Below are 26,368 nucleotides of genomic sequence, written 5' to 3' on the forward strand. Positions count from 1 at the left end.
AAAGTTCATACATTGTGCTTTATACTCCCAAACTACAACTAGTACAGGAATTGTTAGGATGACTTCCCCTTGCGTAATATTTTTGTACGCTAAGCGGTGAACGCAAACAGCTATGTATAATGTGTGACAACAATGAGAACTTGCATTTATAGAGCACCTTTCAATAGGAACATGGCCCAAAATGTTTCTCAGGAGTGTTATCAAATAAAATTCAACATCGAGATGTAAGACTTTTTTGGGGATAAATTTAGAGTATCCAATTCATTTTTCCCAATTAACGGCAATTTAGCGTGGCCACTCCACCTACCCTGCACATCTTTGGATTGTGGCAGTTAGACCCAAGCAAAAACAGGGAGAATGTGCAAACTCCACACGTACAGTGACTCACGACCAGGATCGAACCTGGGTCCATGGCACTGTGAGGCAGCAATGTTAACCACTGCACCGACAATAATGTGTATTTTCCCTTTTTTCCCTTTTCCTCCTCTGCCTTTATTCAAATTGTCATCCTTAATCCATGAAACTAGACCATGTGTTTTGGGCAGAGCATTCCACTGTGGAGGCCATTTTAAGAGTTGGCTTTGCCTGCTGACCACACCTCCAGACATTCCAGTGGATGTCAGTGATATCTTGCTCCTGATTTTTCCCCACACACAGGCTTCTGGCTCCGTGACAGATTGGGCACACGTATCCCTGCTCCTCGTGCGATCGGATAACTCCACAGTCTGAGCACTGAATCTGACACTGTCTGTTCTACCGTTCTCAGTTACATTTTGTCTTGAGCTACTTGAAAAGTTGGGGAGCTCAAATGTGTCCCAAGAATTGCATACCATCTTTTCAAAAAAATAAATTTGGAGTACCCAATTAATTTTTTCCATTTTAAGGGGCAATTTAACATGGCCAATCCACCTATCCTGCACATCTTTGGGTTGTGGGGGCAAAACCCACGCAAACACGGGGAGAATGGGCAAACTCCACACGGACAGTGACCCAGAGCCAGGATCGAACCTGGGACCTCGGCGCTGTGAGGCCGCAGTGCTAACCCACTGCGCCACCGTGCTGCCCCCCCCCCCCCCCCCCCCTCATCTTTAGCTTTTGTCATGGTAGGTGGTTTTTGCTGTGTGTGTGGGTTATAATTATGCCTGAAACTATTTCTAAATTTGGCCATTAGTTTGCACGAGTTGGAGTTCAGATATGCTTAGTACAGCCTTTGCAGTCATCAGGCCACCCACGTGTACTTGGGTTCAGTTACAGTCCATTCACCTTCAGCCTCCAGTTGGTGCCAGCTCTTAAGATTTTCATTCTGTATCCTTCTGAGTCTTTGCCAAACGTGATGCAGTGTATTTGCTGGCAATGAATCCTTTAGAAATTATAAGATTTCAAAGTATGTGAAACCTGTGCCAAGCTCACTGATAGCTTTGGTTATTGGAAAACTGCCTTGAAACCAACCGTGACTCCAAGGGACAGTAAGTGCCAGATCCACGAAGCACCAGACGTCTAACTGTTGGGCAGGGAATCAAATTGAGCAGGCATCACTTGTGGGAGAGATTGTGATTGTTTATTGGAGCGATCGAAATGCACATTTAACAATGATAAACATTTAACAATGTTTGCCACCAACTTGTGTGCAGGGTAAATGGCAGTAGATTAAGAAGGTGTAACTTTAAAATAATTGTGAAGAATTAGAACATAGAGCATACAGTGCTGAAGGAGGCCCATCGAGTCTGCACCGACCCACGTAAGCCCTTACTTCCACCCTATCCCCGTAACCCAATAACCCCATCTAACCTTTTTTGGTCACTAAGGGCAATTTATCATGGCCAATCCACCTAACCTGCACGTCTTTGGACTGTGGGAGGAAACCGGAGCACCCGGAGGAAAGCCATGCAGACACGGGGAGAACGTGCCGACTCCGCACAGACAGTGACCCAGCAGGGAATTGAACCTGGGACCCTGGCCCTGTGGAAGCCACAATGCTATCCACTTGTGCTACCATGCTGCCCCTATTGAAGTAAAGGGAAGAATAACATGTTTATGCCAAGTAACTGGAATGTGAAATCCCATGTCATGAAGAGCAGGGTCTGTAACTAATAAATCATTACTTGCAAAAGGGGAGTATTAAAATGTATGGGAAACCAGCAGGAGAGTGCTATTTGACTTGAAATCAGAAAATGTGGGAAATGCTCAGCAGGTCTGGCAGCATCTGTGGCGTGAGGTAAAGGATCTTTTGGGTTGATGTTATATAGTCATAAAAATAGCTTCAGGCATGATCGTCTCTTGGCTGTTTCCCACTTCAAAGATGGTCATAGTCACTCAGCTCCTGTGTTTATTTCACTAAAAGCTGACCTCCAGTAAATCAGCATTATCTAACTAACTTCCTATCTCCAGTCTTTCCTCCAGAGGTTTTGGAGGGTGGCATCAGTGGGCAGCTTCTACCAAAATAGTTTGAATCCCTTCAGTTTGACCTCTTAGTCACTAACTACATTCTATGCAACTGCAGTTTGTTTCATGTCCATGTTGGCATCTGTGTGCCCTTTCAAGTGATTAAACCTGTCATTCTTACCACGTCTCCTTCATGGTCTGACTCCCTGAAACAACTCTCTGTCATGATATTCAGGTAAACATCATAGCATATACATACATACATACTGATGGACAGATCAACGGACCAATCAACACACACAACATGACAGCCAATCACAGGCAAGAGCATACACAGTACAAAACAGGGAACACGACACTTCCTGGGCACTCGAGCAAGAGACGGCTCAGGGCACAGAGCTCATTACAAGCCACTCAGACATCCACCATGTGCTGAGTGCCACTACACGATAAAATTAGGAATAGGTCCACGGAATCAAGGGTCATGATCGAACCTCAGAAAACAGTTTACCAGTGTAAATAGATGTTTGAAATAAAACTGCGTTGTACCATTCGCAACCGCGTTGGTTCGGCTGTGTAGCAGAGTACCCAACACTTCACTCTCTTGCTTCCATTTTGATAGCATATCTTTTGCATTGTCCCATCCACTTCCTTAACTGCAATGTCACCTCTGATGTATCCGTTTTTTCCCTTCTCATCTATACGGTGTGCTTAGCACCGTTATTGCCAAACATGTAGTTAGCATTCACATGTATATCAATCATGACCAATTAAGTGTGACCATCATCCTGGTCAATTTCGTTGCATTATTTTTGAGTTATCTGTCCAACTTTGGCTACAGTTGGTTTGTTGCTATGGTGCAGGAGGGCTAATGATCTAAAATCTAAGTTTAAGTGTCAGCTGCATTCAATAAATCTTCTATTATGTGGGGCGGCAGCAGGGGTGGAACGTATTTGCGTGATTGCTGCTGGATGGTCATTAAAAACCCATCTTGTTCTCTCGTCCTTCACCCAAGGACTCTAGTCCCGCATTACACGGTTGATTCTTAATGCACGCTGAAGCGACCTAATAAGCTCCACGGTTGTACAAAGAATTGCTTAGCAGTGGGTAATGAATGCACCCTTGTCGGTGTTGTCCATATTATGAGCAGAGGATGGGATGCCACTTGTCCTTGTGGCGCGAGTTTCTCCTGCGGTAATTTTTCCTTGACTGTATTTGTATGTTTGAATTAGAGAATATTCAACAGATAAATATCGACCATCAATTTGCGTTTAGATTTGGCTGTTTTCTCCATTATTTTTTCTTTGTAGTTTCAAAAAAATGTGTTGGATAAGAATGTGTGCAGTTATTACACACTTCATGAAATTTTATTTTTAATTTCGGGCTCCATTGGCTGTTTATTTTCAGTGAAATCCCATTAAAACAAAACTAGTTTTCCGCTAGTTCTATTCCGGACTAAACATTCTGGCCTTGACTTGAGATACAAATAGGAGATTCAAGTCTGATGGTTAGAACAACAGAATATTCATCAGCCATTTCTATGTCTGATGAGAAAATGTATCGGCTTGGTAATTTGACACTGTTTGCCACATGAGCTGAATCTGGCCCAGCCCCCTGTATAAACCCTCTTGAGATTACATTCTCAGTTAAGTCTCCTCTGGAAATCAAAGAAGATTTTTTTTGTGTTGCAAAGACTCGAGCGTAAACCTAATTGGGTGTCGTAGGGGGATGGGGGAGGAGGCCAGATACAGATGTATTTTAATACAGCTTACAGATGATTTGTGTGTAAAACGGAAGAGAAAATGATGCTGGTGGATTGGTACGACTGTATTGTCCACAATCCTCAAACATTTACCATATGAGTGAAGCAGTTGCTGATTGAACTGCAATGATGTGCTGTCGGAGCCCATTCCCGCAAACTCAGAATAGCTTTGTGTAGCTTGTGATTGCTAACTTGAGCATACTTCCTTGATCCTTATGAAAACAAAAGCAGCTGCTTTATTGTTACAGTGTTTATTTCAAGAGTGTTTTGATTTTTGCTGATAAACAACTCAACTTACTTACTGTGAGGTGCAAATACACTTCTGTGGTTGGGGGGGTGGGGGGGGGGGGGAGAGAAAAGATGGGTGGTGGTGGGGGGGGGGGGGGGAGGAGAGAGAAAAGAGGGGTGGAGACATTGTTAGAGAGATTTGAGAGTTAAAAAGAAATCCGTTCATTATTTTCTATTCATGTTTCTAGTTTAATCTGGTCAGTATTCTTATGCCTGTTTTCAAGGCACCCTCTCTGAATTCTGTGCCGAAACATTGTCTAGAGAAACCAGCTACAATCTATTAAAAATCTGAAGTGTTTGTCGATAAAACAAATGCCACACTGGAGAGCCCACCCCAGTAGGTAGAAACCAACAGTTTATCATAAAGTCATTTATATGTAAATGCCTGTTTTTTTTTAATGATGCAGCTTGACATAGCTTGTGAATGCTGTCATATATTGGAACGGGGTATGGTGTAATTAGCCTAACTGCCCTTCTGCAACATTTTAACATAGTGTTTGTGTCATATAATTCCAAGAGCCATGCTCAGTTGAAACCAAAGAGTCTTCCAGAAATCTGAGACCATACTTGGTTCAAAGATTATAGAAGTGTGCGCAGTGATAATTTAAATGAAATAATTTAGTCGCTAATTGTTTTATTACAGTAGTGCAGTTATGTATTTAAGCTGCAGCAGCTGGCTATATTTCTTTGTGTTGTTAGACGTAAAATGGCAATTATCCCAGCATTGCGAATTTTATAAATTCGAGTACAGTTGTGAGAAAAGAAAATATTTGTAATCCACACGGTATTGCGGATAATCTTGAAAGTTTCGCGGTTTCTGAGCATTGCAACTTCCCTGCATAGGCATATCGGAATATATTTTGCTCTCTGCCAATTTAAAAACCCTCTGAAAATTAGGGGAACTGTTGACTTGTAGGGGCTGACCTTTTGAAGTGATTCATGTTGTTCGTGCACTCACACTCCAAATGCTAATCTCTGCCCTTTGCTCTCCAACCTTGGGATCCCCGAATGCTGTAATGGGCAGAAATCCAGGAGCAGAGATCAGTGGCTTGTGTGCATAAAACCTGTGTCATTGACCTCCATTTCATTTTCTACTCAAACTTCAATGCAGCTGGTGTGAAGGGTTACTTATTTTTTCAGAATCTAGCATCTTTAGCCATTGCCCCTGTACTTCATATTTCATTGTGGAGCATGCTGGCTTCAGTATGTTGTGCACATTGACGAGGACCAACTTTGACTGTTTACCTGAAACCAAGGCAGGGTTTAGTGGATGGCAATGCCGATACTTAACCTTGCACTGAGGCTTTGGCTTAGATTATGCAATCAACCTAATGAACCAGAAGCAAAAATGCCACCAAGTGAACCAAGTTTCTAGGCAAGGAAAGAACCTGAATTTATGCAGTGCTATTCTTGCCAAAGCACCTCACAGTTAATGAACTTAATGTTTAGCATTTCATGCATTTTTGAGGTAAACTTGAGTTGATCTTTGCTGCTTTCAGTGCATGGAAAAGAATTTTACACAACCTTTTATCTACTAATGTGAACTGCTTGTTAATTTTTGACTAATCATCATTCCATTTGTGCCATCGTCCTGATAAGGGAAATATGCCTTTTATCTGTTTTGAGTCTGTTGGTCTTTGCTCAGGTATCCTATTTCTGAATTTAAAAGATATAGAATTGCATTTGATCTCAAAATAGACGTGACCAACATTTTCATAGAATCCTTAACAGTGCAGAAGCAGGCCATTCAGCCCATCGAATCTGCACTGACCCGCGAAAGAGCACCCTACCCCGGTAACCCCACCTAATCATTGGACACTTAAGAGGCAATTTAGCACGGCCAATCCACCCAACCTGCACATCTTTGAACTGCAGGAGGAAACTGGAACGCCCGGAGGAACCCACGCAGACACTGGGAGAACGTGCAAACTCCACACAGTCACCCAAGGTCACAATCTAACCCGGGTCCCTGTGCTGTGAGGCAGCAATGCTAACCACTGTGCCACCATGTTGCCCGTTTTGTAATTTTTGTTTTCAGGCAACTTGCTGTTAAAGCCATCTCATCAAGTTCCCCTCTTGGTCGTGCTCATTTGTTGTTGCCTTTTCAATCTTGTAATTTTTTGATTCTTTTTTATTTATTTAAAAAAATAAAATAATTTCGAGTACCCAATTCATTTTTTCCAATTAAGGGGCAATTTAGCGTGGCCAATCCACCTAACCTGCACATCTTTGGGTTGTGGGGGTGAAACCCACGCAAACACGGGGAGAATGTGCAAACTCCACACGGACAGTGACCCAGAGCCGGGATCGAACCTGGGACCTCGGCGCCGTGAGGCAGCAGGGCTAACCCACTGCGCCACCGTGCTGCCCTATTTTTTGATCCTTTCATTGGGATGTGAGGATCACTGACTAGTCTAGCATTTATTGCCCATCGTGAATTGCCCTCGAGAAGGTGGTGGTGAGTCAGCATCGTGAACCGCAGCAGTCCATGTAGTGTAGGAACATCCACAATGCTGTTAGGAAGGGAATTGCAAGATTTTGTCCCAGTGGCAGTGAAGGAAGGATTGTATTGTTCCAAATCAGGATGGGATGATGTGAGGATTTGAGGGGAACTTGTACGTGGTGATGCTCCCATGTGTTAGCTGCCATTTTCCTCCTTGATGGACGAGGCTGCATATTTGGAAGATTCTGGCGTAGGATGCATGGCAAGTTCTGGCGTAGGGGGCGTGGCTAGTTCTGGTGTAGGGGACGTGGCAAGTTGGGGCGTAGGGGTGGTCTGTTGTGCATCTTGTCTATGTTTATTAAAATTACAGTGAAAACCAATTCTGCTGTTGGAGGCTTCCTTCATCAACTTCTATGACTAATATTACTTCCTCTTTCCATTAGGATCCAGGTTACTGGGTGCAGGTGCATCGTTTGGAGCATAGTGATGGCGGCATCTTGGATCTTGATGACATCCTCTCTGATGTTGCAGACGATAAGGACCGAGTGAGTTCGTTGCAAATATCGTTTCTATTTCATCCTCAACATATTACTAAGAAAAGAATATTGATAGCTTTGGGCAGTATTTCTTTTTTTGAAAATATTTTTATTGAACTTTTAGCATTTTACATCAAAAATTCACAAAACAAAACCAACACCTTTCAAAAAATTATAATTGTTACAACAGTAACAATATCCCCAGTAAGTGAAAAACAACCCAAATAACCCCCCCCACCCCACTAACAGCGACCAACTCCTTGAAGCACAGTGTGGAGGGTGGCACGCTGGCACTGTAGTTAGCACTGCTGCCTCATGGCGCCAAGGACCCGGGTTCAATCCTGGCCCCGTGTCACTGTCTATGTGGAGTGCTGGATGTACTCATGATTTTGAGTAACATCTGTGGAGAGAGGAAAGTTTGGTTAAAGTTTGAGGCCTTTCACCATAACTCGCTGTATATGAGCAGCCTCTGATGCAATGATGGGCACCCCGGGCTCGTGAGTGAGCCCATGAGTGGCCCTCTTTGGCATGTCCACATTGACTCTTACCAACGTTTACTGACTATCTGGATGCATCACAACCTGGTGTGACAACTGCTTGGCACAAGACCGGAAGAAACTACAGACAGTCGTGAACAGTGCCCAGTCCATTACACGAACCCGCCTAGCATCCATTGACTCTGTCTATACCTCCCGCTGCCTTGGTAAAGCAGGCAGCATAATCAAAGACCCCTCCACCTGGCTTATTCACTCTTCCAACTTCTTCCATCGAGCAGGAGATATAAAAGTCTGAGAACACGCGCTAACAGGTTCAAAAACAGCTTCTTGCCCACTGTTGCCAAACTTCTAAATGACCCTCTTATGGATTGATCTGATCTCTTCACAAACCTTCTCTGCTGAGTAGTACGACACTCCTGTATGCATCACTCGATGCCTGTGTCTATGTATTTACATTGTGCATTTTATGTTTGCTGTATGTATTTTCTTCCCATGTACGGAATGATCTGTCTGAACAATACTTTTCACGACCTCGGTACAAGTGACAATAAACAAATCCAATCCAATCCACTAACCATGATCCATAAATAAGGTTAAGTACAGTTGAAACATGTCAAATATTTCATAAAGAGTTACAGAAGATGCTTAATCATTTATATGTTCATAAAACTGTCATCAACTACAAATGGTAAAAGCAGAATGAATGTTAACACTTTGGACAGAGAGAGCACACGGCTCTCAAAGTCGGTGTGAGCAATCAGCATGCACCTCACTTCACATGCTCTCGCTTTGCGTGTGTATCACTTCAATCATGTCGGTAAGAAAAATACTTTGCGGGTGGAAATCAGCATGTGGCAATCCTGTGCATTGGCAATGGCCATCAAAATGTCTTGTGGCCCGCATTCAGAACCCGTGTGGGCTGTAGGTGGCTTCTGGGCCACAGGTTGCACACCACTGCTCTACAGAATTGATGCATCTTGTGGGAGAAAACGGACATTGCATCCCTTATCTGAGGTTTCTTTACGTAATATGACCAGTTTATGCACAACCTCCTCATTAAACAAATTGGTAGTTTGTATCCAGTTGCTGGAAGTACATTGTGCAATGTGCTGTACTGACCAGATTTGGGCTCTCAAATCCTTTGTCTTCACTATGAGAATATTTAACTGCTGTTGGTAGAGTTGGCATTGAGTAACCTTTTCCAAAGACCCCAAGTATTTATTGGCTGCTGTTTGCTCACTTTATGAATGTTTTTCTGGGCGGGGACCCACTGAAATCAAACCATTTGGCCACCATCACAACTACTAATGTTAGTTTGCTATTATGTTATTGTTCATATGTGAAATTTTCATGCACCTAATTGCTCTGAAGATTAATGTTTTTAATTTGGATTTCAGTTGAATGTCAGGAGGTGTGTCATAATATTGTCCGTCTGAAAAACATCCAACATTGTACGGTTAGATTTTGAATTTGGGACAGAGCATTTTGAGCTCTTAAAACTAGAATGGAGTGTAAGTGATTACAGATCTATTATTGTAACGTTTGCTCCCCATGAAAATCTGCAATCTATATATAGACTCTAATGTGGGTTGGTGATGATTTATTTTTTATTTTAAAGCGTTCTCTTCTAACACCTTAGTAATTCCTGGTAAAAACAGTATCTTCTATGACAAATGTGGCTGTTTGCTCCCTTTTGCTCCTTTCAACATTAAAAAAAATATACAGTACATAATTGATTTTTTCCAATTAAGGGGCAATTTAGTGTGGCCAGTTCACCTACTCTGCACATTTTTGGGTTTGGGGGCGAAACCCACACAAACATGGGAAGAATGTGCAACTACACACGGATAGTGACCCAGAGCCGGGATCGAACCTGGGACCTCGGCACCGTGAGGCAGCAATGCTAACCCACTGCACCGCCGTGCTGCCATTCCTTTCAACATTTTTGTTGACTGCCCACTCAACCCTCATCTCAAGTTCTACCAAAGAATTCTCCCTTTTATTCCACCCTCCTCCCTCATCCTCACTGATTTCAATCTCCATGCCAACTTCTTTTGCTGGCTCCCTCTAAAGTGACAGCCCCCCCCTCCATAGGAAGTTTCCAATTCGTATTTACAGCTAACTCTCTGGCATTGTCAACTTCTGTGGCCTCTCTGATTTAAATCATCGATGAGGCTATCTAAGACCACTTCCTTGTACTCTTCACTTTGCATTACCGTATCTGCTGGTGACTCCACTTCCTTTCTGCATTTGGCAAGCCGGGGGTGATGGGAGTATGGGGTGGGACAGGGGAGGGTCAGAGCCCTGCAACTTTCAACCAATTAGCATTTGCCACGCTGTTTGTTTCACACATCTGGAACTGTTGTACTGCTTGATCATTGCCTCACATCCCAACCTAGCAAAGCCTTTACCAACCATCTCCCAACTCATGCAGGCACCCAGCTTAACTCTCCCAAGTCCAAAGGGGACAAACTTGAATGCAACTCGTGTGCAATGGGTTGAGGCATCCATTGCAAAATCACATTGTGGAGTACTAGGCATTGCAATTCTCTGACAAAACTGCATTAGGTATGTATTATTTTGTTTAGTTGCCTAATGTTTTGTGAAACATTTACTGGAATATCACCAGGTTGTAATCTTCAATATGTTTGAGAGATGTACATATTTGGGACATTTTCCTTCGGACAGATTTGTTGATGGATGACTGCTGTTAAATTTAATGGTATTTGTTATTCCTGATGACCATCAGCTTGGCCATGAATTGCAGTGTATTCAATTGTCATGCAAATAGTAATATTCACACTCATAAAGCAACAGAAGTGCAAAGATGCGTTGCCTGACAACCAAGCAATTAGCTTTTGTGCATGAATAGGGTTAAAATTGTTTAAGTAAAGAGTGGCATAGACAGGTTAGTACAAGAAAACTTGTAATCTGCTCCACCATTCAATAGTTTCATCTAGATTTCAGAATAGTTCTGCTACCCCACCCCTTTCCGGTCCAACTTCATTCTTTGTGAAATTAATTCAATGCAAAGAAAGATTTCTATGGTGAAAACCTCAACTTTATTCAAGAAACAGATAAGTGCTGTGATGACATGTCTGAGGGTATTTCTAGATGGATTAATTAAATCATCAATCATAGAATTTACAGTGCAGAAGGAGGCCTTTCGGCCCATCGAGTCTGCACCGGCTCTTGGAAAGAGCACCCTACCCAAGGTCAACACCTACACCCTATCCCCATAACCCCACCCAACACTAAGGGCAATTTATCATGGCCAACCCACCTAACCTGCACATCTTTGGACTGTGGGAGGAAACCGGAGCACTTGGAGTAAACCCACGCACACACTGGGAGGATGTGCAGATTCCGCACAGACAGTGACCCAAGCCGGAATCGAACCTGGGACCCTGGAGCTGTGAAGCAATTGTGCTATCCACAATGCTACCGTGCTGCCCCCAATCGGCTGGATAGTTTTCCTTATTTGTAGCTATCATGGTCACTGGTGATCAGTTGACAGATTGGTAATTCTACATTTGAGTCTTAAGTTGTAGTTTTCACCTCCTGACCAGGGATTGCTGGATATTGATCTGATATGTGAGCCCTTGTGTGATATTTTCCCAATTAGCCCAAAAATGTGGAAGGCAATTTCAGTGCCGATCAGCACAGCTCCATGGCTATCTCCACTCCATGTTCTGTCTGTCCAAAGGCATTTTATCCACCTAAATTAACCTTTTAAGCAAACTGTAAAAAGAGACACACATTAAAATTGGGATTTCAACACATTTTTTGAAAAAAAAAAAGCATAAATGTACTTGTACTTGTTGAGACCCGCTAACTCAGGACAGACCAAGGATTGAATCTGGGACGTCCCTAGTTGCCTGCCTTGCTCGTACGCAATGAGTTTCCATTAATCATTGATGTGTCTGCATCTGTGTGCCCTTTCACTGCTGTGAACTGTAAAATTGTTTGAGGGGTTTTGACATTGCATTCAAAATGTTGGAACCAAAAGTTTTACTTGTATCAATCATAGGTTTTACCGAAACCTGTTTAAAATCCTGAGTAAGAGAAAGTCTTGAAATTCTATTCAATAACTTTTAAAAATTAGTGCCACACAATACGATGGAGAGTATCCTCAATGTGAAGACGGGACTTTGTCTCCACAAGGATTGTGCGGTGATCACTTTTACCGATACTGTCATAGACAGATTTATCTGCAGCAGGCAGATTGGTGAGGATGAGGTCAAGTATGTTTTTCCCTCTTGTTGGTTCCCTCATCACCTGCTGCAGTCCCAGTCTAGCAGCTATGTCCCTTAGCACCCGGCCAGCTCGGTCTATGATGAGCCACTCTTTGTGATGGACATTGAAGCCTCCCACCCAGAGTATATTCTGTGCCCTTGCCAGCCTCCGTGCTTCCTCCAAGTGGTGTTCAACATGGAGAATCACTGATTAATCAACTGATGATGGACGGTACGTGGTAATCGCCAGGAGGCTTCCTTGCCTAGTTTTTGACTGCATGATATATGGGGCGGTACAGTGGGTAGCACAGCTGTCTCACTGTGCCAAGGACTCTGGTTCAAATTCGGCCTTGGGTGACTGTGTAGAGTTCGCACTTTCTCACTGTAACAGTGTGGGTTTTCTTCAGGTGTCCAGTTTCCTCCCACAGCTAAAGATGTGCAAGTTAGGTGGATTGGCCATGATAAATTGCCCCATTGTGTCCAAAGATGTGCAGGTTAGGAGGGATTATGGGGATAAGGAGGAGCAGTGAACCTAGATAGGGCGTGGTGCAGACTCGATGGGCTGAATGGCCTCTTTATGCACCCTAGGAATTCTATGGTTCTATATAACGTGCCAATTGTTGCCTCTATGGAGGACTATAGTGTGATATGTGTTTAACACATTTTGCAATTTAAATATTTAAATTCTGTGTTGGAATGCAAATTTATTAAAATGGTAACTAGGAGATTGTTTACTCACCAAATAGGTGGAGTTATTTTTGAGTGTCATTTTTAGTCACTTTGATTCTCAGCAATATGTTATATCCTTTTGATCGATGATTTTATGCAGTGGCTGGGTGACTGAGTTAATCCTTTCCGGCATACGGAAGCAAAAATAATGTGCCATTTTTATTAATAATTTAAGTTGGAGACATCAGTATCAAAGATTTGTATAATTAATATCATTTTGAAGGGTGAGAAAGTGAAAATGTGACTGCAATAATTACATTTGCCATAATTGTCCACTGGATTTTTCTCAAAAATGACATGAACTCAGGATCTTAAACAAATGATCGCAGAGCTTTTACCGGAGAATAAGAAACGGTGGAGAAATATTTCAAGTAACCGAGGGAACTATTTGATGTCTTGAAAGAAATTTGGTGTCCTGCAGGGTCCAGGTTCTTTAGTTATACTATTTTTGAAAGTTAAGTTCTCTAAATTCTGTTGAAATATCAAGAGCGTTGTTTATTTATAAACTTTTAATTCGAACTTTTGCAAAGCAACAAGCAGTTGGAGCACCCATGAAATCCAATTATTCCTCCCACACGGTTGTAATCTGAAGTGTCAAGTATCCACAAATTACACACTGTCTTTTCCTACTTTTCATCTTGTCGGCCATAGCTGTGGTTACCAAAAGAAGGTCCTGTTGAGAAGGAGACAGGTTTTGCTACGTCAGAGTTTGAACACAGAGTGAGATGAGGATCGAGTGTGACGAGGAATGAGTGCCAATTCAGAAATTTGGCACAGGTGAGAATTCACTGCTGTGGTTGATACTCCTTTTCAACCTCTAATAGTTGCCGAGTGTTCTTCTTTTGTCCCCAAGCTAGGCGACTTGCTATTATTGTAGTTGTGTAAATTAGTAACTCATTTACTAATCAAATAAATAAAGTTTGATCCCATGGCAGAGATGATGGTGTGCTGTGACTGCACCATGTTGGAATCTGTGGAATGCATCGCAGTGCTGGAGAACAATATCTGCACTAAGTGTTTGCAACTTGAGCAGCTCTGGCTGAGTTGCTGAGCTGGAGAAGGGCATCAGGAAAGGAGAGTGAGTGTTAACCAGATACTTTGCAACAAGCAGCAGTTGCAGCCTTTGGGCGAGGTAAACCTTCAGGGTTGGTCAATGATCAAGGACAGGAGGGTGTTGCTGGCAGAAATGGGGATTCACCAGGTGGTGCTGGAGGATCCTCAGCCTTTGAATTTGACCAGTTATGAAGTGTTAGCTACATGTGTGGATGAGACACATGCAGGATGGTTGAGCAGACGGACCATGTGGTGCCGATGCCATTCAAGTGGAAGAAGCAAAAAATAATGTGGTAATCCGAGGGGACAGTAAAGACATGGTGTTTCAGACTCTCTTCTCCTTGTTTTCCAAAGCTGCGACTAGGAGCTCTGAAGGTTGTGTTGTCTGCTTGGTGCCTAGATTTAGGCCATCTCTGTTGATCTCCAAATTTCTTTCTCTGTCAGTCTGGCCTCAATAAAAGTTGAGACGGATTCGCACGTAAACAGAAGTTATTTATTTAGCTTGCAAGCTTGAATCATCTTACAGAAATGTAACAGGACATCCAGCCTCTTACACTCCAGAAAAACGACTGACTAAAAGACAAAGAGATCTCTGCAAAATCAATTCAAATGGTATCAAGTTTCACATACTCGACGGACATAGGTCAGCCTATGTCCCTCCTGACCTGTTCGATCTACTCTGATTGGCTCACTTCCAATCCCTTTCTCTGGCCCCTATCAATGAAGCATCACCCTCATAGACACACCTCTTCCTGCTTTTTCCATGCGGTCTCAAATTCCTTTGTCCCTAACTGCAAGAATCAAAGTGGCTTATTTCTACATTACATTAACTAGTAACTCTAAAGTAACTATTTTATATCACATTCGTCATCTCCTCACTGCTGGAAACAAACTTTTGAATGGGACGGGCATGATCCAGTTCTTGTGGTCCACATTGGAACAAACCACACATGTCAACTCGGAATTATCTACTGCTAAGAATGTTTGAATGTTAAGGTCCAAATTAAATGCAGACTATCAAAGATAATCATCTCTGGATTGTTACCTGAGCCACATACCAAATGACATAGGGTGAAGCAGAGTAGTCAGGAATATAAAACATTGCAAGAGCTTGCACAAGTATATAAAAAGGAAAATATACAAAAAAGGAAAAGTAAACATTTATCCCTGAGAAGTAGAGACATGAGAAATTATTATCGGGAATGAGGCAGTGGCTGAGACGTTGAACAAATATTTTTGTGTCTGTCTTCTCCGTAGATGATAGAGCACATGCATAAGGTGGTGCATAGGGTGCCAATTAAGCGGTTGCTTTGTCCTGAATGATGTTGAGTTTCCGGAGTGTTGATGAAGTTGCCTTTTATCCAGGGAAGTGGAGAATATTTAATCATACCCCTGACTTTGTGCCTTGTCGATGGTGGACGAGATTTGGTGAGCCAATTGAATTATTCACCTCAGAATTCCCAGGCGTTTACCTGTTCTTTTCGCCACAGTATTTATATGGCTGGCCCAGTTCAGTTTCTGGTCACTGGTAACCCCCAGGATGTAGATAGTGGAGGGTTCAGCAATAGAAATGTTATTGAATGACAAGGGGTAATAGTTACATTCGCTCTTGTCGGAGATGGACATTTTGTGGGATGTATGTCTATTGCCACTTACCAGTCAGTCCTGAATGTTATCCAGGTCTTGCTGGATATGGACATGTCCTGTTTCAGTATGTGAGGCGAGACTGGGGAAATTTAAGTGATTAAATTCTGATGAATCCCCATGACCTCCTGCATTCTGGGGTTCTAAAGGAAATAGCTTCAGAGATAACCAATGCTCTGGCTATGATATTCCAATGTGACACATGAAGAAAGGAGGGAGAGCGAGAAAGCAGGACACGATCGACCAGTTCGGCTGACATCAGTCATTGGGAAAGTGCTGGAATCTATTATTAAGGAAGTCTCAACACTTTGAAAATTATTGTATGATCAGACAAAGTCAATATGGTATTATGAAAAGAAATTAGGTTTGACAAATTTATTAACGTTTTTTGATTATGAAACTAATCAGGTAGATAAGGGAAACCAATCAATGTTGTGTACCTGGATTTCCAAAAGGGATTTGTGAAGGTGCCCCCCGGGTAATCCTGCACATTCTTCCTCTTCAAATCACAGTCTAATTCCCTTCTGAATGCTTAGATTGAACCTGCCCCAGCTCACTCTCCGGTTCCTGACCACTCACTGTGTGAAAAAGATTTTTCTCATGTTACTTTTGTTTCTTTTGCAAATTACTTTGAACCTGTGTCCCCTTGTTCTTGATCCTCTCATGAGTGGGGAACTGTTTCTCCCAATCTATTCTGTCGAAATCCCTCATGATTTTATACACCCATATCAAATCTCCCCTCAACCCACTCTTCAAGGAAAATATTCCTAACTTCTCTAATCTATCTTCATAACTGGAACTCATCTCTGGAACCCTTCTCGTGAATCTATTCTGCATTCTCTAATGCATTCACACCTTAAGCGGAAGATTAATCGTCAAGATATGGGCTCATGAAGTTGGGGGTAATATATTAGCATGGATAGAGGATTGGTTAATGGGCAGGAAACGAAGAGTGGGCATAAATGGGGCGCTCTGAATTCTGGAAGCTGTGATCAGTGGAGTGCCACAAGGCTCAGTGCTGGGCTTCTGCTATTTACAAATCATATAATTGACGATACAAATCTACTTGGAAATGTAAGCTGTGAGAAACAGAGATGATGGCACAGTGGTGATAACATTGAGCGAGTAATGCAAAGATCCAGACCAATGCTGTGGAACATGGGTTCAAATCCTACCATGGCAGCAGATGCACTTTAAATTCAATTAACAGATCTAGAATTATTATTATTTTTTTAAAATTTAGAGTACCCAATTATTTTTTTCCAATTGAGGGGCAATTTTAGTGTGGCCAATCCAACTAACCTGCACATCTTTGGGTTGTGGGTGTGAAACCCACGCAACACGGGGCGAATGTGCAAACTCCACACAGACAGTGACCCGGGGCCGGGATCGAACCCGGATCCTCAGTAACCACTGCGCCACCCTGCCGACCATACAGATTTAGAACTAATAGCTAGTCTGAGTAATTAGTGGGACATCACTGCAGCGGTTCTGCAGTGTGGCCTCTTTGACCCAACTATCTTTGGCTGATTCATCGATGATCATAGTGGGGATGTACAATTCCTGATTCCTCAGATCCTGAAGCAGTCCGTGTTCATATGCAGCAAGATGTGGACAGTATTCAAACTTGGGCTGATAAGTGGCAAGTAACAATTGCACCACACAAATACCAGGCAATCACCATGTCCCAACAAGAGAGAATCTAACCATCTCTCCCTGACATTCAATGGCACCACCATCACTGAATCCCCTACTACCAGTATCCTGGGGGTTATCATTGACCAGAAATTGAACTGGACTAGCCATATAAATATTGTGGCTATAAGCTGGGAATCCTGCGGTAAGTAACTCACCTCTTGATTCTCCGAAGCTTGCCCACCATCTACAAGACCCAAGTCAGGAATGTAATGGAATACTCGCCATTTGCTTGGATGATTGCAGCTCCAATAACACTCAAGAAGCTCTCCACCATCCAAGACAGCACAAATCATTTGATTAGCACTCAATCTACCACCTACAGCAATCATTCTCTCCACCAGTGCACTGTGACAGCAGTGTGTGCTATCTACAAGGTGCACTGTAGCAACTCACTAGGGCTTCCTTGACACTGTCTTCCAAACCTACCACCTAGAAGGTCAAGAGCAACAGATACATGGGAACTCCACCACCTACAGGTTCCCCTCCATACCACTCACTATCCTGATTTGGAAATATATTGTCCAAGCCACTCACCATCCTGACCTGGAAATGTATTACCTTTCCTTCACTGCTGCTGGGTCAAAATCTAGGAACTCTCTCCCTCACAGCACTGTGGGTATATCTACACCACATAGACTGTAGTGGTTCAAGAAGGTAGCTCACCACCACCTTCACAGAATCACATAATACAACAATGCAGAAGAGGCACTTTGGCCCATTAGGTCTGCTCCGATGGACGAAAGGTCCTGACCTGCACACCTAATCCCACTTGCCAGCACTTGGCCCAGAGCCTTGAATGTTACGACGTGCCAAGTACTCATCCAGACACTTTATAAAGGATGTGAGGTAGCCCACCTCCATCACCCTCCCAGGCAGTGCATTCCATCACATCCACCACTCTCTGGGTAAAAACAAATTCCCCTCCCATCCCCTCTAAACATCCCACCCCTCAATTTACGTCCCCTCGTAACTGACCCTTCAACTAAGAGGAACAGCTGCTCCCTATCCACCTTGTCCATGCCCCTCATAATCTTGTATACCTCAATCAGGTCACCCCTCAATCAGCTCACTCCTCAGTCTCCTCTGGTCCAGAGTAAACAACCCAAACCTTTCCAACCTCTCTTTATAACTTAATTGTTCTATACCAGGCAACATTCTGGTGAATCTTCTCTGCACCCCCTCCAGTGCAATTACAGCCTTCCTATAATGTAGCGACCACAATTGCACACAGCACTCCAGCTGTGGCCTCACCAAGGTTCCATACAGCTCCATCATGATCTTGCTTTTGTAATCTATGCCCCGATTGAACATCGAACATAGAACATTACAGCGCAGTACAGGCCCTTCGGCCCTCGATGTTGTGCCGACCTGTGAAACCACTCTAAAGCCCATCTACACTATTCCCTTATCGTCCATATGTCGATCCAATGACCATTTGAATGCCCTTCGTGTTGGCGAGTCCACTACTGTTGCAGGCAGGGCATTCCATGCCCTTACTACTCTCTGAGTAAAGAACCTACCTCTGACATCTGTCCTATATCTATCTCCCCTCAATTTCAAGCTATGTCCCCTTATGCTAGACATCACCATCTGAAGAAAAAGGCTCTCACTGTCCACCCTATCCAATCCTCTGATCATCTTGTATGCCTCAATTAAGTCACCTCTTGACCTTCTCTCTAACGAAAACAGCCTCAAGTCCCTCAGCCTTTCCTCATAAGATCTTCCCTCCATACCAGGCAACATTCTGGTAAATCTCCTCTGCACCCTTTCCAATGCTTCCACATCCTTCCTATAATGCGGCGACCAGAATTGCACGCAATACTCCAAATGCGGCCGCACCAGAGTTTTGTACAGCTGCAACATGACCTCATGGCTCCGAAACTCAATCCCTCTACCAATAAAAGCTAACACACCATACGCCTTCTTAGCAACCCTCTCAACCTGGGTGGCACCTTTCAGGGATCTATGTACATGGACACCGAGATCTCTCTGCTCATCCACACTGTCAAGAATCTTACCATTAGCCCAGTACTATATCTTCCTGTTATTCCTTCCAAAATGAATCACCTCACACTTTTCTGCATTAAACTCCATTTGCCACCTCTCAGCCCAGCGCTGCAGCTGATCTATGTCCCTCTGTAACTTGTAACATCCTTCCGCACTGTCCACAACTTCACCGACTTTAGTGTCATCTGTAAATTTACTCACCCATCCTTCTAAGCCCATCCTTTATAAAAATGACAAACAGCAGTGGCCCCAAAACAGATCCTTGTAACTGGACTCCAGTCTGAACATTTCCCATCAGCCACCACCCTTTGTCTTCTTCCAGCTAGCCAGTTTCTGATCCAAACTGCTAAATCGCCCTGAATCCCATGCCCCCGTATTTTCTGTAGTAGGGGGGAAACTTATCAAACGCTTTACTGAAATCCATTTACACCACATCAACTGCTTTACCCTCATCCACCTGTTTGGTCACCTTCTCAAAGAACTCAATAAGGTTTGTGAGGCATGACCTACCCTTCACAAAACCGTGTTGACTATCTCTAATCAAACATTCCTTTCCAGATGATTATACATCCTATCTCTCATAAACCTTTCCAAGACTTTGCCCACAACAGAAGTAAGGCTCACTGGTCTATAGTTACCTGGGTTGTCTCTACTCCTCTTCTTGAACAAGGGGACAACATTTGCTATCCTCCAGTCTTCTGGCACTACTCCTGTAGACAAATTGATAAATATGAATGTCCCATATGCCTTTTTCACCACCCTATTAACCTGCTCTTCTGCCTTCAAAGATCTACGGACAATCGCCCATTGTTCATCAGAATGTCCCAGTGTCAGGCCTTTCATTGTATACTTCCTTGTCAAATTACTCCTTCCAAAGTGTATCACCTCACACTTTTCAGGGTTAAATTCCATCTGCCACTTAACCGCGGATTTGACCATCCCGTTTATATCTTCCTGTAACCCAAGACAATTAACCTCAGTTAACCAACGTAAAAATAGTTTACTATCGACGGCACGGTAGCACAGTGGTTAGCACTGTTGCTTCACGGCGTCAGGGTACCTGCTTGGGTCACTGCGGAGTCTGCACGTTCTCCCTGTGTCTGCATGGGTTTCCTCTGGCTGTACCTGAACAGGCGTCGGAGTGTGGCAACTAGGGGATTTTCAAAGTAACTTCATTGCAATGTTAATGTAACCCGACTTGTAACAATAATAAAAATTATTATTATAACCACCTGACCAATCTTTGTGTCATCTGCAAATTTACTAATCCTACCCCCCACATAATCACCTATGTCATTTACATAAATGACAAACAATAGGGGGCCCAACACGGATCCCCGTGGTACGCCACTGGTCGCTGGCTTCCAGACACTAAAGCAGCCTTCTGTCATCACCCTCTGTCTCCGACCGCTAAGCTAATTATGAATTTACCTTATCAAATCACCCTGTATCCCATTTGCATTTGCCTTCTTAACAAGTCTCCCATGTGGGACCTTGTCAAAGGCTTTGCTAAAATCCATGTAAGCTACATCAACTGCACTTCCCTCATCTACACATTTGGTTACATGACCTACCTCTGACAAAGCCATCCTGACTATCACTGATCAAATCTTGCCTCTCCAAGTGGAGATGGATTCTCTCCTTCAGAATTTTCTCCAATAGTTTCCCTACCACTGACATGAGACTCACTGGTCTCCACAACCTTTCTTAAGTAGTGCAACCACATTAGCTGTCTTCCAGTCCACTGGCACCTACCTTGTGGACAGAGAGGAATTAAACATTTGGGTCCTGGCAATATCCTCCCTCGCCTCCCACTGCAGCCTGGGACACAATTCATCTGGACCTGGAGATTTGTCCACTTTTAAGACCAGCAATACCTTGTTGTTCCCTATGACAATTTGGTCAAGAACCTCACAACCTCTCTCCCCGAGTTCCATAACTACCTCCTCGTTCTCTTGAGTGAAGTCAGATGTGAGATATTCGTTCAACACCCCACCAATGTCCTCTGACTCCACCCATAGATTTTTCCCTTGGCCCTTAATGGGCCCCACTCTTTTCCTGGTTATCCTATTCCCATTGATATACTTCTCGATGGCCTTTAGTGCTGGGTAATAAATGCTGGCCCAGCCAGTGATGTCCACATCCTGTGAACAAATTTGCAAACAAGTAATTGTGACCAAGGCAACAACCATCAACTGTTGTAAAAACCCATCTGTTTTAAGAATGTTCTTTTAAAGAGGGAAATCTTCCCTTACCGAGTCTGGCCTACACGTGACTCCAGACCAACAGTAGCATTGTTAACTCTTGACTATCGTATGAAAAGTCCTACAAGCACTCAGTGTAATGACAATTGGGCATAGGCAACAAATGCTGGCTTGCCTGTGATACCCACATCCATTAAACAATAAAAAAAATGACAGGTTGCCACGAGATAGGTATAGATTAAGTGAGTCAGCAAGAAGATGGTAGATGGAGCATAATGTGGGATAGTGTGAGGGTGTTCACTTTGGTCCCAAGAATAAGAAAGCAGAATATTTTTAAGAAGGCGTGAAACTTGTAAATGTTCATGTTCGGCAAGAGCTGGGTGTGCTCGTATTAGGTGCACGAAGTTAGCTTGCAGGTATAAGAAGGCAAATGGCATATTGGTTTTTATTACAAGGGGATTGGCGTACAAGAATAAGTGTTGCTACAGTTGTAAAGTGTTTTGGTGAGACCACACCTGGAATATTGTGTGGGTTTTGTCCTCCCATAATTCAAGGAAGCATATTCTTGCAGCTATGAGACGCTATGGCGAAGGTCGCCTAGATTAGCCCTCGAAATGAGAGGATTGTTCCATGATGAGAGGCTGAGTCAGGCGGCCTATTCTCTTTGGTGTTTAGAAGAATTGCGAGGTGATCTCATTGAAAAATACAAGGTTCTGAAGGTACTTGGCAGCGTAGACATTGAGAGGCTGTTTCCCCTAGGTGGGGGATCTAGAACATTAGGGCACCAGATAAGGGGTTGGTTATTTATGACTGAGAGGCAGAGTAATTTCTTCACTCAAGAGGATTTTGAATCTATGGCATTCTCTACCCCGGAGAGTTGTGGATGCTCCATCGTTAAGTACATTTAAGCCTGGGCCAGACACATTTTTAGACTCGGGGAATCCAGGTATATGAGGAGCAGGCAGGAAAGTGGAATTCTAGGTGGTATTCCTGTGCAATGCATATTGGGCCTGTTGAGAATGAGGTTGTGATCAATCTAATTCTGATTGGCTTGCACTGATCTTTTTCAACTGATATTTTCACACTGCAGTTTATACCAAATGCTGAAGGCAGAGGGACCCCGTTCATTAGAAGCTGTATGCATTTTTGCAATAATAAGTTGCCGCATTCCAACAATGCAATTTCAGCTCCTATAAAGTTTGAAAACCATTTGCCGAAAACCAGCAGCCAGGGAAGAGCTGCTTGCAATCCAAGTAGTACCAACAGTTTTTCTGAGGGTAAAGGATGATCTGAAGTCTGAGCAACAGGCAAGCTTTAATGGATCTCACTCCCTCCCCCAATTTCTTAATTTTACAGTCAGTAAATGAAGATGGGCAGTAAGTGTTTTCGTAAATCTGTAATTGTGATATGGTTTAACTGAGCGTTTCACAGTAAAGATAATAAATGACAACACTCTGTCCTAGTTACCAGGATAAATTAAGTTTTCTGAACACTGTTTTCTTTAAACCTAGATTGTCTCCAGCTTCAGGAAGTCTTGGCCCCTGCCTGTCTCTCTTTGCAGAGCTTTCTGGACTGGCTCTGTGGTTTTGCCTATCGTTTCCAGCTGGAACCCCCCCTTTCAATCACATGCTTCAGTTACTTTAATTAAGGGAGGTGGATGGACGGTGTGGTCTGCACCCTATAATTTCAATGAGCTTTGTGCACAGGCTGCCAGTGCTGCAGTTATTGGCATGTGAGCTGCTTCCGCTGTGTGTCGGTCTCAATTCACCATGCACAAATGTGGGGAGCCAGTGCCGTTGCCGTACCTCAATTTGTTCTGTTGTTTTGTCGTAATCAACCTTAGACAATGCTTGTAAATGGCAATGATTAAGTGATATCTAATTACAGTATTTAGACTGCAGGGGTGGAACCTATGAAATATTGAAGAGGCTGGCATTGTGTTGAAATAGCATGTCCTTTGTGATTTCCGGACACAATCAGACTGCCCCATCTGAAAAGGAACGCCTTGTAAGTGCTTTGCTCGTGTTCTGTACAGCTTACACGTTTGGCTTTAGGCTAGCCTTAGAACTAAATAGAGCGTCAGCATAAAAGGATTCTCCACAAGTAACTTAATTTACACACGACCAAACTCCGCTCCAGTGAGCTGTTAATAAGCTTATAGAGCATTTGTAAATTTGCTGTGGCATTACTTGGCAACACAGCATGTCAGAGGATACAACAGTTGGGGATAATTCATCTTTTGTTCTCTCTATCTACTCTGCCTTAGACCCCTCAAGTTTTTGAATACCTCTATCAAATCTCTCAATCTTCCCGTCTCAAAGGAAAACTGCTCCAATCTATCCTTCATCTCTCGAATTACATTTTCTGCACCTTTTCTGAAGCCTTCACATTCATCCTAAAGTGTGGTGCTGAGAAATGGACACAGTACTTTAGATGAAGTCGGACCTGTGTTTTATGAAGACCCATCGTAACCTCCTTGCTTTTGTACTCTTATGGTTTTGTTTAGAAAGCCCAGGCTTCTTTATACCTTTTTAAACCATGTTCACTTCCTGCGCGTGTGGTCTGTGCACATCTGTTCCCTTAGTTCTCTCTATTCCTACACCCTCTTTCGAATTGTACCCTTTGTTTTGTATTGCTTCTCTTTGTTATTCCCACCAGATGTGTCAGGTTGGAATGTTCTATGTTAATTTCCATCGGGCACATGTCCTAAACAAAGTTAATCTCAATCCTCCTCCGAGTTCACAACACTTCCAACTTCTGTGTCATCTGCATATTTTTTATTTGTACCTTGTACAACCAAGTCTTAAGTCCTTAATAATTATCAAGAGAAATACAGAAGTGAGAAGGAAGGGAAGGATTTTCTGACTGAGTGAGATGAAGAAGCAACTCATCTGGTGCACAAACATTTAACATAGGCGAGTTGAGCTGAAGTGCCTGTTTCTATAAGTTTAAATTTGTTCTCCATGAGCCAATTTTACAGGACACCAATGCTGGAAGACGAGGATTAAAATTAAGTAAAACATTTGTCTGGACTGCTTGAAATAATAGAAATTTGTTTTACATGACAGTGATCTCCCACATCAGATTTCTGGAAGGCTCGATTAATTTCATTTGGGTAAGATTGTCGGATGTCTTTTTAACTTAGTGAGGGTTTGGGGAGTGGCAGCAATGGTCGTGATTGGCAGATCTACTGGTCATTTCAATGACTCAAAAGCTGGGGAGAGGGTCAGAGATCAAGCGGCTGTCCAGCTGGGAATGAAAGACAATACCACAAAGTCTGGAGACTAGTCCTGGGTGATCTGCTGTGAGAGACAGACAGGGGCCAAGGCTTCCTGTAGATTGAGACAATCTAGGTTTAAAGAAATCCTTGTTGAGAAAACTTAATTTGGCCTGGGAACGAGGACAGAGTGTTGTAATTATCATCTTTGCTATTGTCACGAAACAAGCTGATGTTCTCTGCGAGGGGTCCCAAATTGGAACACTGGTCTGTGGGGGTGCAAAGTTTTATTTTGGTGTGAGGAGACAAGTGAAACCCTGGTGAGAATAAATAGTCCAGTCACCATGTAACAATTATTCAAGACTATTTATAAAGTAAAGAAAAGACAAATACACATGAACAGGACTATACTTGATGACAATTGATGTATATGAATTACTAAACACACACACTTTATGTAGAACATACCCCTTGTTCCAAAATATATCTACGATCCCTGAACTCCTTCAGACTTCCCCATTTCCCCAAAAGACATCCAAATTAAATAAATGTATAAGTTAAAACCAGCTTCTTATTACCATATAATACCGGGATGAGAATCAAATCTGGGAAATGTCTTGTTCGGGTCCAATGAAGATATTTAAACTGTCTTCATGAAGGTTTTATGCACTACCTTGGCTCTAAGACGAGAGGCTGGCTTGTCTGCTTCTGCCTGCTAGCTGTTAACTGGCCTTCTTTGCTTCTGAGGGCCCGGCAAATTATATCTTTGTTCCACTTTGTCTGTCCCTATCAAATTCCTTGACTCTAGACATTTTCATACATATACCTCACTGATCTTCCCAATTATTGCTGTAAATTGTTCCTACTCATAATCTATTCACACCTGATTCTTATCTAAACTGCCTTCTAATCTTGTTACTGGGGAGAGACCCATCTCACCCACCCTTTTGAATACTGGTGATGATGTCTCTAGGCAGATTTCTACCTTTTGCTGAGCAGGTCGCATCCTGTTTTTTGTTAAATTCCTTTTATAGCTCCTGCCAGGCAAAATTATAACACTGTGAAGAGTTCTTTGAACCACATCACAATTGGAAAAGATTTACTTGATCACTTATTCCTCATGTTAATTACTGAAAAATAAATAAACTGAACGGTTCATATCTGACCTTGTTTGACTCTAGCATTGATCAGTCCACCATTCAAGTCATCGGAGAGGCTTGAAGGAGATTATTGTACCTAGTTCATAAAGCATGACATTTTTATTGTTATTGTCTCAGTTATGCTGAAATAGGGCTAGAAAATTTTGACAGTAAGCTACTGATTGCATGGAATTAAAGAGCAATACAGCCGATGCTGGAAATCTGAAATAAAAATAAATAATTCTGGATAAATTCAGCAAGTCTGGCAGCATCTGTGGATGGAGAAATAGAGTTCATGTTTTGAGTCCATATGACCCTTCTACAGAACTGAAGAGGGGTAGAAATGTTAAGAATTATATAGTCGGCGAGGCAGGTGGAGGAATGGGCAGAGATAAGTCAGAGCAAAGGAGTGATTAACTAATGTGTTGTAGGCATAATTGAAAAGGTGCATAAATGGCACCATTAAGGACTGAAGAGTGCCAATAGTGGCAAAAGGTAAGATAGAAAAATGTGTTAATAGAACATACTGATTCA

The 26,368-nt window shown here is 42.9% G+C and overlaps 1 protein-coding gene across 6 annotated transcripts in view; it reads left to right on the forward strand.

Moving 5' to 3' along the window:
• The window catches only part of pard3aa (par-3 family cell polarity regulator alpha, a), a 1,126,646-nt gene that overhangs the window by 158,798 nt on the left and 941,480 nt on the right, over positions 1–26,368 (forward strand). For all 6 annotated transcript variants that reach the window (XM_072508331.1, XM_072508330.1, XM_072508326.1 and 3 more), the window contains exon 2: positions 7,319–7,420. In XM_072508331.1, the coding sequence (XP_072364432.1) occupies positions 7,319–7,420 (102 nt within the window). The remainder of the gene's footprint in view (positions 1–7,318; positions 7,421–26,368) is intronic.

Source organism: Scyliorhinus torazame, chromosome 6 (genome assembly GCF_047496885.1).
Source record: "Scyliorhinus torazame isolate Kashiwa2021f chromosome 6, sScyTor2.1, whole genome shotgun sequence".
In the NCBI taxonomy this organism is placed as follows: domain Eukaryota; kingdom Metazoa; phylum Chordata; class Chondrichthyes; order Carcharhiniformes; family Scyliorhinidae; genus Scyliorhinus; species Scyliorhinus torazame.